This window comes from Aphelocoma coerulescens, chromosome 10, assembly GCF_041296385.1.
Source record: "Aphelocoma coerulescens isolate FSJ_1873_10779 chromosome 10, UR_Acoe_1.0, whole genome shotgun sequence".
Classification (NCBI taxonomy): Eukaryota; Metazoa; Chordata; class Aves; order Passeriformes; family Corvidae; genus Aphelocoma; species Aphelocoma coerulescens.
In genome coordinates this window covers 18544096-18554956 of record NC_091024.1, presented here as the reverse complement: position 1 = coordinate 18554956, position 10861 = coordinate 18544096, and the positions used below count along the sequence as shown (strand labels likewise).

The 10861-nt window shown below is 41.5% G+C and overlaps 1 protein-coding gene across 6 annotated transcripts in view; it reads left to right on the top strand.

Moving 5' to 3' along the window:
- Positions 1-10861, top strand: part of SCAPER (S-phase cyclin A associated protein in the ER) — a 215008-nt gene that overhangs the window by 71711 nt on the left and 132436 nt on the right. For 3 of the 6 annotated variants that reach the window (XM_069026155.1, XM_069026153.1, XM_069026154.1), the window contains 2 exons: positions 5961-6036; positions 8517-8634. In XM_069026155.1, coding sequence (XP_068882256.1) covers positions 5974-6036; positions 8517-8634 — 181 coding nt within the window. In that variant the 5' untranslated portion in view covers positions 5961-5973. The other 3 variants (XR_011154270.1, XM_069026152.1, XM_069026156.1) reach the window with 2 other exon arrangements.

Here is a 10861-nt window from a genome sequence, read left to right as displayed (position 1 = left end):
CGGGAATGGGCCTTTCTCGCGCAGGCCTTTCTGCTCTACCGGCGGAAGGCACCAAATACCGTCAGGATGTACTGACAATTATCCAACTTTTAAACATCGGTGAGGCCTGGCAGACTGAAGTGACTGTTACCACAGTCTCACTGAGTTCGAGGAGCTTTTGGACATGGTATGAGTGACTCTTCGGGATGCCCTGCACAGGACAAAGAGTTGGCCTCGATGATCCTGATGGGTCCCTTCCAACTCGCCATATTCTGTGATTCTATGATTACCAGAATTTCAGGCAAGCATCAACAAACCCTGCAATGGGAAGATGATCAGGAAACAAAGGTGTGCAAAAAGTTTATACTGAAAAGGAACAGCATTAGTCTTGCTTGAGGGCCCAACTCACAAGTAACGCTTCTGAGGCAAAGAGAAATGGAAGCAATGCTTTGTAAGAGTTAATAAGGTGGATCGATACAAGTTTTAATAACTGCTCAACACAGATAATAGGAGGCTGTAAAATAAATTTAACCTCATTGACCACTCAGACAAACTGAAAATACATCGAGTAAATGAGCAGGGGCCTCCCCAGGAATATCATTCCTAATAGCTGTCACATGAAATTGGGATTGTGCTGATCCTGACCCCACTGCAGTCAAATTAATCATTCTTACTGGGTTGAGATTTATGTAGGACCATCGTTAGATTTGTTATTTCTCCTCTCAAGACAAGGGTACTTTCAAAATTCCTCCTTTAACCAGAAAGAAGAGATAAACCTACCTGTGTTTCCGTAAACACAATTGTTTAGGCAGAGCCCCCAGTTAATGGAAGTTGCTGCTCCATCCGGTCCCTTCCGTGGTGACAGCAATGGACTGCTGCCGGTTCACCTCCAATTCTATTAACTGTGAAGAGCTACAACAGTTCATTTTGAAGATCCAAGAGTAAAATATTGCAATAAATCAGTAAACGCGTTATTGCAATTTCCTGCCCATATAAGAAATGTCTTTCCATTAAAAAATCTAATAGTGAGTTAAGTCTAATACCTTTTATTGGTTTAAATGTCAAATCTCCCACCAGTATTTATATAAATCGCATATACAAAATGTGAATTGTCCTACTACTTGTGCCATTTGTGGACAAAGCAAATCCTATGAGCAATCAAAACAGAAATAAGATTTGAGTCATTTCTGAAATAGCACTCAAAATGCTTTGGGTTTTTTGTCTGATGCATTACTAACACCACAAAAAACCTTTTCACTGCATATCTCAAGGGTTGACAAGTGTATCAGGTTATACATTTCAGTGCCTACACTGAAATAGTCTCCAAATAACAAACTCCACATAGATGTGCAAGAGCAAGTTTATTATTATGAAATTCATTATATCCTGTACATTAGGAAAAAAATCTGAATCTCAGCTAGAGGGAAAGCAGAGGAAATCATATTCTTCTTCGTGTCAAAATACAATCCAAACTCTTCCCAGCACGCAGTTAAACCAGTTGTATAATAAAATTCAAGATCATTCTGGTATGAATGCAGGGGGAAAGAGGAGAGAGGCTCTTCTGTTCCCTCCATTATTTTAACCACATGCATAGCAAATGCATCGCTATTGTAAGTTAAAAAGGAGTATCAGTGAAGCTATTTTTAAATCAAAATACAAGGCATGCTATATAAAAACTTTTTTATGTGATGAACTTCCTGACTTTTCTGGAAAATCTGCCCTTCCCTCAAGCCAAATCACATGCAGTCTGTCACAAATCTCTTTGGAGCCATTCTTTTGATCACAAAAAAAGGAATGTTAGAAGGTCGTGTTCAACACAACTTCTTCTCTGTGAGATCTGCAAGTGTAAATCGGGTCTGTTAGACTGTCAGCATGTGAACAGTTGTCCAGCAGCACAAAAACCAGTTCCTGAACAGTTCTTTCTAGCAAATGAAGTTATCCATCTGGTGTTCACTGTAAGTTTTTGATATTTCTGCATTTCAGTTTTATAAATCACTGCCCGAATTGAATAAGCCTTAATTTGCTTTATTCTAATGCATGTTATTTATACACTGTCAGAATAAATGAATTGACAGTAGCTTTATTTAGATAGGGTTCCTTTTTGACATATTCCCCTAATTTTATTGTTATCATGTGTCAACATTTTAAGCTGCATCTGAGACAGTTTATCTAAGACCTGCATGCAAAGATTATCCTTCCTTTTTCCATTATAAAAGTTGTTGATTTTGGCACATAGATTTAAGTAAGGGAAAAAACAGAGCAACAATTTATTTATAAAGATCATCACATTTAAATACCGTGTTTGGATTTTGAAGTGACAGTCATTTGCTTTAGCAGTATCCAAATATGACTTTTTGGGTGTTCCAATTGTTTCATAAGACTTTGCACAAAATATTTTATACTCTGCAGACATTACTGACCTGTTTTTCTAGTTCTCTGCATTTAGTGCAGTTATTAATATCTGAGGAAATAGGTTATAAAAGGAGGCTCTTCTGATGCTGTGTCTGATTTGGCATCAAACCAGAACAGCAGGATTTGATGTGACATGGTATCACGGCACTCAGCTTAGCTGCACACTGAGGAGGCAGCTGTGGGAACTCTGACTGATAAATAATAAACAAGTGCATTATCAAAGGATGGCAGTGTAAGGGATTTGGATGGGACCTTCATGGACCTCCTGGCTCAGCTCTCTGCTCTGAACCACAGTTGAGTGATGTATCATTTCTGAGAGATGTTGTTGCTGCACTTCCTGCAGATCAAACTGAAGCATGTATGATCTCCCAAGCCATCTATTCCCATCCTTGTAGGACTTTTAATGCTTTAGAGATGACAACCAGAGCTGTCCAGGTTATCATTTTGGCCTCTTCTCGCTATTCCTGTCACACTGAGGGAAATGGATTATTCTCTTCACATCATGCTTTTACATGCTCAAACATTCCTACCACATCCCCTTTTGTCTTCTTTTGGCTAATAGATTCCACTTGTCCCATGTTTCCTCACAAATCACATTTCCCAGGCCTCAGACCCCATAAGGAAGGCTGGCCTCTTCACAAGCCCCACCTGTCCCCAGGTACAGTGCACAAGCTGGATGCAGTAGCCCAAATCACACCTCAGTGTTACACTCCAGGACTAGGTGCCCGTATTACACATACACCCCATGTATTGCACACAGTTATTTACTGTTCCCTGTTCCCCAGCTCCCAGAAGTGGGGAAGGGCAAGACACTGAGGGGCTGACTGCCATCACCTCAGTGATCACACCAGCACAGGAGGCCACGTCAGGTTGATAGTAGCTGAACTTGAGCCCAAGGGAGCAAGAAGGCTGATGGCACTTGGGCTGTCCTAGCAATGGTGTGGCAGCAGGACCAGGGCAGTGACCATCTGTCTGTGCTGGGCACTGCTGAGGCCACACCTCAAATCCTGGGGTCAGTTTTGGGCCCCTCACGACAAGGAAGACATGGAGGGGCTGGAGCGTGTCCAGAGGAGGGAACAGAGCTGGGGAAGGGTCTGGAACACCAGGAGTGGCCGAGGGAGCTGCAGGAGCTCAGCCAAGAGGAAAGGAGACTCAGGGGGGACCTTCTCGCTCTCCACAACTTAGCGACAGGAGGTAAGGGTTGGTCTCCCAGGCAATCGTGACAGGATGAAAGGGAATGGCCTCAGACTGCACTAGGGGAGATTTAGGTTGAACATTTGGAAGAACTTCTTCACAGAAACAGTGATTAGACATTGGAACGGGCTGCTCAGGGAGGTGGTGGAGTCACTGTCTCTGGAAGTGTTTAAGTAAAGACTGGACATGGCACTTGGTGCCATGGTCTAGGTGACAAGGTAGTGTTCGATCATAGGTGGGACTCGATCTCAAAGGCCTTTTCCAACTGAATTGATTCTGTGACAGCACCCCGGCGTTTTCTCAGGGGCTCAGGGCAGCCCCGAGCTGGCCCGGCCCGGGGGACCGCGGGAACTGCCTCAGCGCGGCCCCCTCAGGCTGGGGCGAGGCGCCGGCGATGTGAGGGCGCCGCCTGCACCGGCGCGGGCCGGGCATGCGCGAGGCGGGGCGGGTGGAAGGTGCGGGGCCAGGTGAGGGCAAGGTGGGGGCACCGCCTTCACCGGCGGGAGCCGCGCATGCGCGGGCTGGGCGGGCGGGGCCGGCGTGGCGGCGGGTGGGTGGTGTCGGCGGGGTGCGATGACGTCAGCGCGGCGGGACGCGCGCGGGCGGGACGGCGCGGCGCGGCGGAGAGCGTGAGTGGCCGGCTCGCGGGTCCGGCGCGAGCGGGCAGCGCGCGGGAGGCGCGGGCAAGATGGCGGCGGGCCGGCCTCGCCCCCCTTAGCCCCACAGCCTCGGGCGCTGCCCTGGCGGGCAGCTCCGCCGCTCGGCCCGGCGAGACCGGGGAGGGACAGCCTGGTTGCTACAGGCGACCGGGAGCGGTGGGTGTGGGTCAGGCCGTGCTGTGTGGGGGAAACGGGCTGTCCGTCTGAGCCAGCCCTTCCCGTCATTCCCGCACTGCCTGTGGGGAGAGTCGGACTCAACCTGAGGGGGAACCCGGTGCCTGTGAACCCGACGGTCCTTCAGGCTGTACAGGCCCACCCGTCCAGAGTGGGAGTTGTGTGTGTGGGGGGAGAGGCACCCGCGCTGAGGAAATTCACTGTGCATTCGTATAAAATGCCACATGGTGTATGAGCATTTGCATCTTAGAAACTACTAATGTCGTTCCTAGCATAAACCCGTGGCGTTCCTTTGCTGTCAGAGACAAAATCACGGCTGACAGCACAGTAGGTCTCGCAGGGTCTATCTTCTCTATGCAGTTCACTAAATACAGATTCTTGTTTCTGCATTATTTCCAAATGCCCTGCCCTAGTAGGAAAATACGTGGGTCCTCGTGTTTTTTTCCTCAAATGTATATGTCGTTTTAATTAGCTTTTATTATACCTCGATTACTGTCAAGTTAGTTTGGTGTACAAAAGGCGTTTTATAAGATGCCTGTTTGAAGACTCAATGGCAGACCTCTTCTGGATGCCTGAAGTGATGCTAAAGTCTAATCTTTGTTTTCAAAAACTCAACTTCCTTCATCTAACTGCAGAATATTCTGCTTTGTATGGGTTTAGTAGGTTGTCTTAAGGCACACAGACATCTGTGGGTTTGTTGACACAGGTTGGGCTATATCCTTTTAGAAAATTCAGCCATTTATGTAAATTGAGAACAGCCTGCTTAAAGCAGTGTCATTAGTGGTAAAGGCCAACAAAATCTGACTTAGGATCTGATTAAAGATGTCTTTAATATCCATTTTAGCATCTGATTCTTCTGAAGAGTAGGATTAGAGTGTTTACACTCAAATCAGCAGCTGTCTAGAATTTACCAACCTTGAAGCCAAGGGTCTAACTTTATTTCAGAATTGTTAACACTGTTCTGGAAACTCTTGATAAAGCGATACGCATTTACTCCTGTATACTTTCTTCACTCTTGGCAATGGTTCTGTATTCATAGCTGCATAAAGTATTCACTTTCTCAGAGCTGACTTGTACAGGAGCCTTCACATCTTATAGTTAAACAAGAACAGAAGTTTCAGTTTTATTTTGCTTCATCAGTAATTAACTGCTGCTCATTGTTAGTACATCTCTGATTTATATTTCTTTTTGAGCTGATAACCAACTTGCCCAGTTCTCTGTCACAGGAAAGATTATTCTACTTGTATCACTGTTCTAGAGCAGTCCATGAAATGATTTGTTTGAAAGTTTTAATATACTTTGTACTGTTTACTATCTAACCACATATAAAATTACATTGTAGTGTCACTCTCTTTTTGTTTTCTTCTTGAACTTTTGGCTGTTTTTAGTAAGGAGCAATGCAAACCCTTTACAAATGAAATTATCTTCTGAAAACCTTACTGTGTTCATCTGATGTCCATGACCTAGATGCTGCCAGCAAGCTAAAAGTAGTTTTGGAAATTATTTTAGGTAAAATAATTAATTGCATTTATTTTGACACAGGTATGAAAACTCAATGGGGTCTGCCAAAAATGTAATGAGTGAGCCTGTTGATGCAGAGGAAGGTTATAACATGATGGTAAGACATTCAGTAACTATAACGCTACATGGTAGAATATTTTTTCAACAGCAAGAAAAACTAATTTTTCATGTTGGGGTTCATTTTGTACCTTCTATGAAAGTATTGATTCTAGGAGCTTAATACATTTTATTCATTAACACGATGGAGAGAAATCTTCTAAAAGGAATTCTACTGTAGAGTAAATTTGAGTATTTCTTCTGTTTTGCATAATTTCTAGTTGTGTTAGTATGTGGGGGTTTTTGCATTCATTCTTTTTCAGCTGATTCCCATTTTAAACTGCTTTCATCCAACCTGTGCTGTAGTGCAAGACTTTAATGTTTGGTTACACTTAAGAGTGTGGTGTTCTTAGAAGGAGCTGAGGTTAGAGCTGAATTCGTTTTCTTTGGCAATGCCATGGATGAAACTGGTGGGTTTGTTTACATCTATGTATTTATATATGTGAGCATCATTAAAAAAGAATCCTCATGAGAGGTCCTTTAGTATTTATAGCCTTGAAAAGAAGCAGTACAGACTAATTAACAAGCATTTGCTATTTAAGGCTGAATTGTTTCCAGTCACTCCTTTGGCCTAAGGGGTGATTGTAGCCAGAGCACATCACAGAAGGTAACTTTTTTGGATAATTGAGTAGCAAAAAGCAGGGATTCAGGTTGAGGGAGCAGTCAAAAACCAAGTATCAGTATCATGTCACTTGAAGAGGGAGGGTACTACCGCTAACTCTTGCCAAATGAAGAGGCTCTTCATACCTACACTATGGCCTTTGGCACAACAATTTTCACTTCTCAGTAGCTGTGCACTTCCTCTTTACTAACTCTTGTTTGGGCCTCCCTCAAGGGTTTGTTGGTTTCTTTTGACTGATGTCCAAGTTACAGAGATGAGAATTTTAAGTTAGACTCTAGTTTCGTTACACACAATACCTTGAAATGTCATATTGAGATACTTACTGTTTCCTTTTAAGCCTTTCTGGCTTCTATAAAAATAAGTCATTTAGGAAGTTAGTTTGTTGTAGACTAATGTAAGGTTTTACACTCAATGTCATGCAGCAACAAGGGATTAAAAACCCAAACCAAACTTGCTACAGCAGAAATGGTCACTCTTACTAAAAATTCCTAGCAAGAACAGGCAATTAAGTCTATAGAATAAGGACCGACTAGAACCAGTTCAGTACAGATTCTGTGGTTTTTATGTGCTTTATTTGGGTTACTTTGGGCCAATGTATGTAATTTGCTCTATTTATTGGATTAGATTTTCCAAAACTTTGCTGATATAGCAGTGCTGTATTTTCTTCTGTTGTGTTGCCTGGTTGTGTCTCTGGGCAGGTCTGTGAAGCACTAGATGGCACACTGTGACTTCCAAACAGGCAATTGAAGACATCTGGATGAGAGAAGCCCAAGTAAAAAACTATTATATTAGCATTAAAGCAAAAGGAGTTTATCATTTGTGTTGTTTCCTACTGCCTTAATAAATTCTAGCCACTCATCTGCTATATTTGTTTTTAGTGTCATTTTACTGTATTTTCTTTCTAAAGATATAGAAGTGGTTGCAGGCTTGAGCTATATGATGGTAAGAATGAAAAGAGGAAAAATGTACCTCCTGATTAGTCCTATAGGAAATCAGTCTGTTCGTGCCTAAAATAATATTTAGGTTTATTTAACTTCTTTGTGGTTAAGTTTGCCAGTGTTTAAAGCTAACATGGTCAGCAGTTTTGTGCTATCATGGTACATAAGTTTATAATTACTGTATATAGTTTGGCTTTGTTGCAAATTATTTTCTGAGGCTTAACTTTCCTACACTGTACAAGAGGCAAGATTTTATCTGATTGACATCTGTCAGTTGATACAAATACTTCTTAATGTATTTGGTTTCAAATGTCTTGTGATGGTGCATTTCACAAATGCAAAGAAATATGTTTATTAGGTAAATAAAGTGCATCCCCAGTGTCTCTTATTCTGCCTTTGAGTAGTTGCAGCTTTGTAGTAACAGCCCATCACAGTTGCCAGGAAATACTTTCTAGGTTCTTACCTTCTCAGTGGGAGAGGTGGGCTTTTATGCATGTTTCAGATGGTTCCCACAAATCTCATGCCTTTCTCCAGGCTCTCACCAGTCACTAACACATGTATTTTGGTCTTGTGCAGCTTGTATAATTAGTTCTGATTGACTCAAGGTAGTTACAGCATTTGTGAAGTCTGCTGTGATGCTCCAGCAGCATTGACAAGCAGTTAAATGAAAGTGATGTGGTCTAGACATACCCATATTGAGGGCTGGGTAGTAACTCCCTTGACATGTTGATGAATCAGTCTGCTTATATGCAGAGAAATGGGTATGAAAATGGATGCTTACACCTGTTTCAGATATTTGAGGAAAATTCAGCACCTGTGTACCCCACTTTGGATGGTGTAACCACATACTGGATGAAATTAACATATCAAGCCAAAGATTTTGCTTTCTTGTTTGCCCATCCACGTATTTCTTGTTTTCAGGCTTCTTTCCAACGCTCTAACAGCCATGACAAAGTGAGGAAAATAGTGGCAGAAGAGGGACGCACAGCAAGGAACCTGATTGCATGGAGCGTTCCACTGGAAAACAAGGAAGATGATGGTATGTGTTTAACAGTCTTCCACCAGGTCTTTGCACTTCCATTCCTCTGTCAGCTGGAGTTGCTCATCTGGAAACATTTTTCTGACATAGAATTTCTTTATTAAAAAAGGTTCCATTCAGCATACATAGTATAATTTAAAACTTTTTTTCCAAAATGTGCCTTGCAGTTGGCAGATCACTTTATAAAACCTTCCAGTGACAGATTAAAAACTGTTTTAATTTGTCTGCAAGTAACATCCAAGACTGTTTTCTTCTGCTGATATTATCAAGATAGTTGTGTAACAGAATCACATTGTCCTAAAGTGAACTCTTGTAACTTTGGAATTCAGAATTGTAGAGATGACTTAGAACAATTTAACAAATTGCTCTCTGTGTTCTAAAACAAAGAAGTTTGGAAGTTTCTTTTGGGATCACTTCAGCTTTCATAAATACCAATGAAGAATCTCTAAAGAAGGGGATATGTGGGGACAGCATGCCGTAATGCAAGTCCTCAGAACACTTTTGTTACTGTTGTAATACTCTCTTGTGGTATGATGACTTAAGGAGCCAGGAATTTTTAATTTTTGTTCTAGTCAAGCTGTTCCAGATGTCTGAATGCTGTTTTTGAGGACTTTATCTCAAGTATTTCTGTATTTCTCATGTCCCTGTCCAGGTGCTGCAGCTTTCGAGTGTCTAAAAGTAAATTTTTTTATGCTATGAAGGTGGCTGAACATGGGAACCAGTTGCCTAGAAAAACTGTGGGCATCATCTTCCTTGGAGATGCTCAAAACCTCCCTGGACATAGTCCTGGACAGCCTGGAGGTTGAGCTAAATGATCTCTAGAGGTTCCTTCCAACCTCAGCTGTTCTGTGATTCTGCCAGTGGAAAAGATATTTCTAAGAAATGTTACATCTTAAGTTGCAAGATAATTAACCCTATGTCTGATGCAAAGTTTAAACTGTCTTTAAGCAAAATATAATTGGGGCCAAAGTATTTCCAGATTCCAAATTACTCTTCTGGGGAAGGTAGTGATATGAATGAGTGTGTGGTAAAGGAACATGCAGTGTATTTCTAGCAGTATTTTTGAGCAACATTTGCTATGCTTCACTTTCTGTTTGAAGAACCTGTTATTTTTTAATACTACCTTACTTGTAATATTATTTTAGAAACTCTAACACTTCTTCTTTAAAAATGACTGTGATTTGTAGATGAATGTTTGCTCTAACAATTTCTGCTAAAGCATGATGAATAAGGGAATTTTTAGCTTTCATTAAATAGTAGTTATGTACAGTAATTAAAATCCAAGTAGCTGTATTCATTTTCTTTTGGTCCTATTAGCCCCATTGTAATTTTTAAACTTTGTCAGTGGAGCTTTCATGTTAAAACTTCTTAAAATTAAAGTATAGGCTGACCTTTTTGCACAATGCAAAGGATCTGACGATTATTGCCTGAAGGAAAATTTCCCTATGAAAAGGAACTTGCGGTTAGTGAAAGACTGGCAGAGCCAGATCCTTTATCTCTTGACCCTTGCCTGGCATGGAGGATGTTTATGTTGGTGTCACTGAGCTCTGGTTCATTTTCTGCTGATCTTCCTGTATGTACTGTGTCCCACAGGGATGATGCAGCAATATTATGAATTAGGACAGTTCTAACTTGTTCAAGGTTTGTGTAAATCAGGCCAAAGATTCAGGGTGCCTGCACCAATCCTGCCACTCCTCTATACAAAGCAGAATTTTGTCTTTGGACGGCAGTTTCTTCTTCTCGTAATGTCCAGTTATTGATTTGGCAGCACCCATGTGTGATTTAACATTTTAAATTATATACTGTTATTTATAATGTGATTTATTTCTTTTTCCAATACAGGCAAGGTATGAACATTTTTTATTACTGGGATAGTGTTATAGAGAGTTGATTAATTAAAATGCTGAATTCATCTTTTCTATTTGTATCCTTTTTCTGTTTCCTTTAAAAATTGTGTGCTTGTGTTCTTCTTCCCATTTAACTCTGAAATAGTTGTGTATTTTACATAGCATACATGGGTAAAAGAGAAATCAAAAACTTCTGACTCCATGCTGTAAATATATAGTTCCTGCTGGTAAGCAATATTTCCTTAAAAAGCAAAGAGATTTCTGGAATGGCAGGTGATATGTCTGCTCTGTGTTTTGGAGCAGTGTGCACCCCAGTTATGTCAGATCTGAAATTCTAATTATGAATAGAGATCAATGACATGACAGTCCCAGCCACAGTG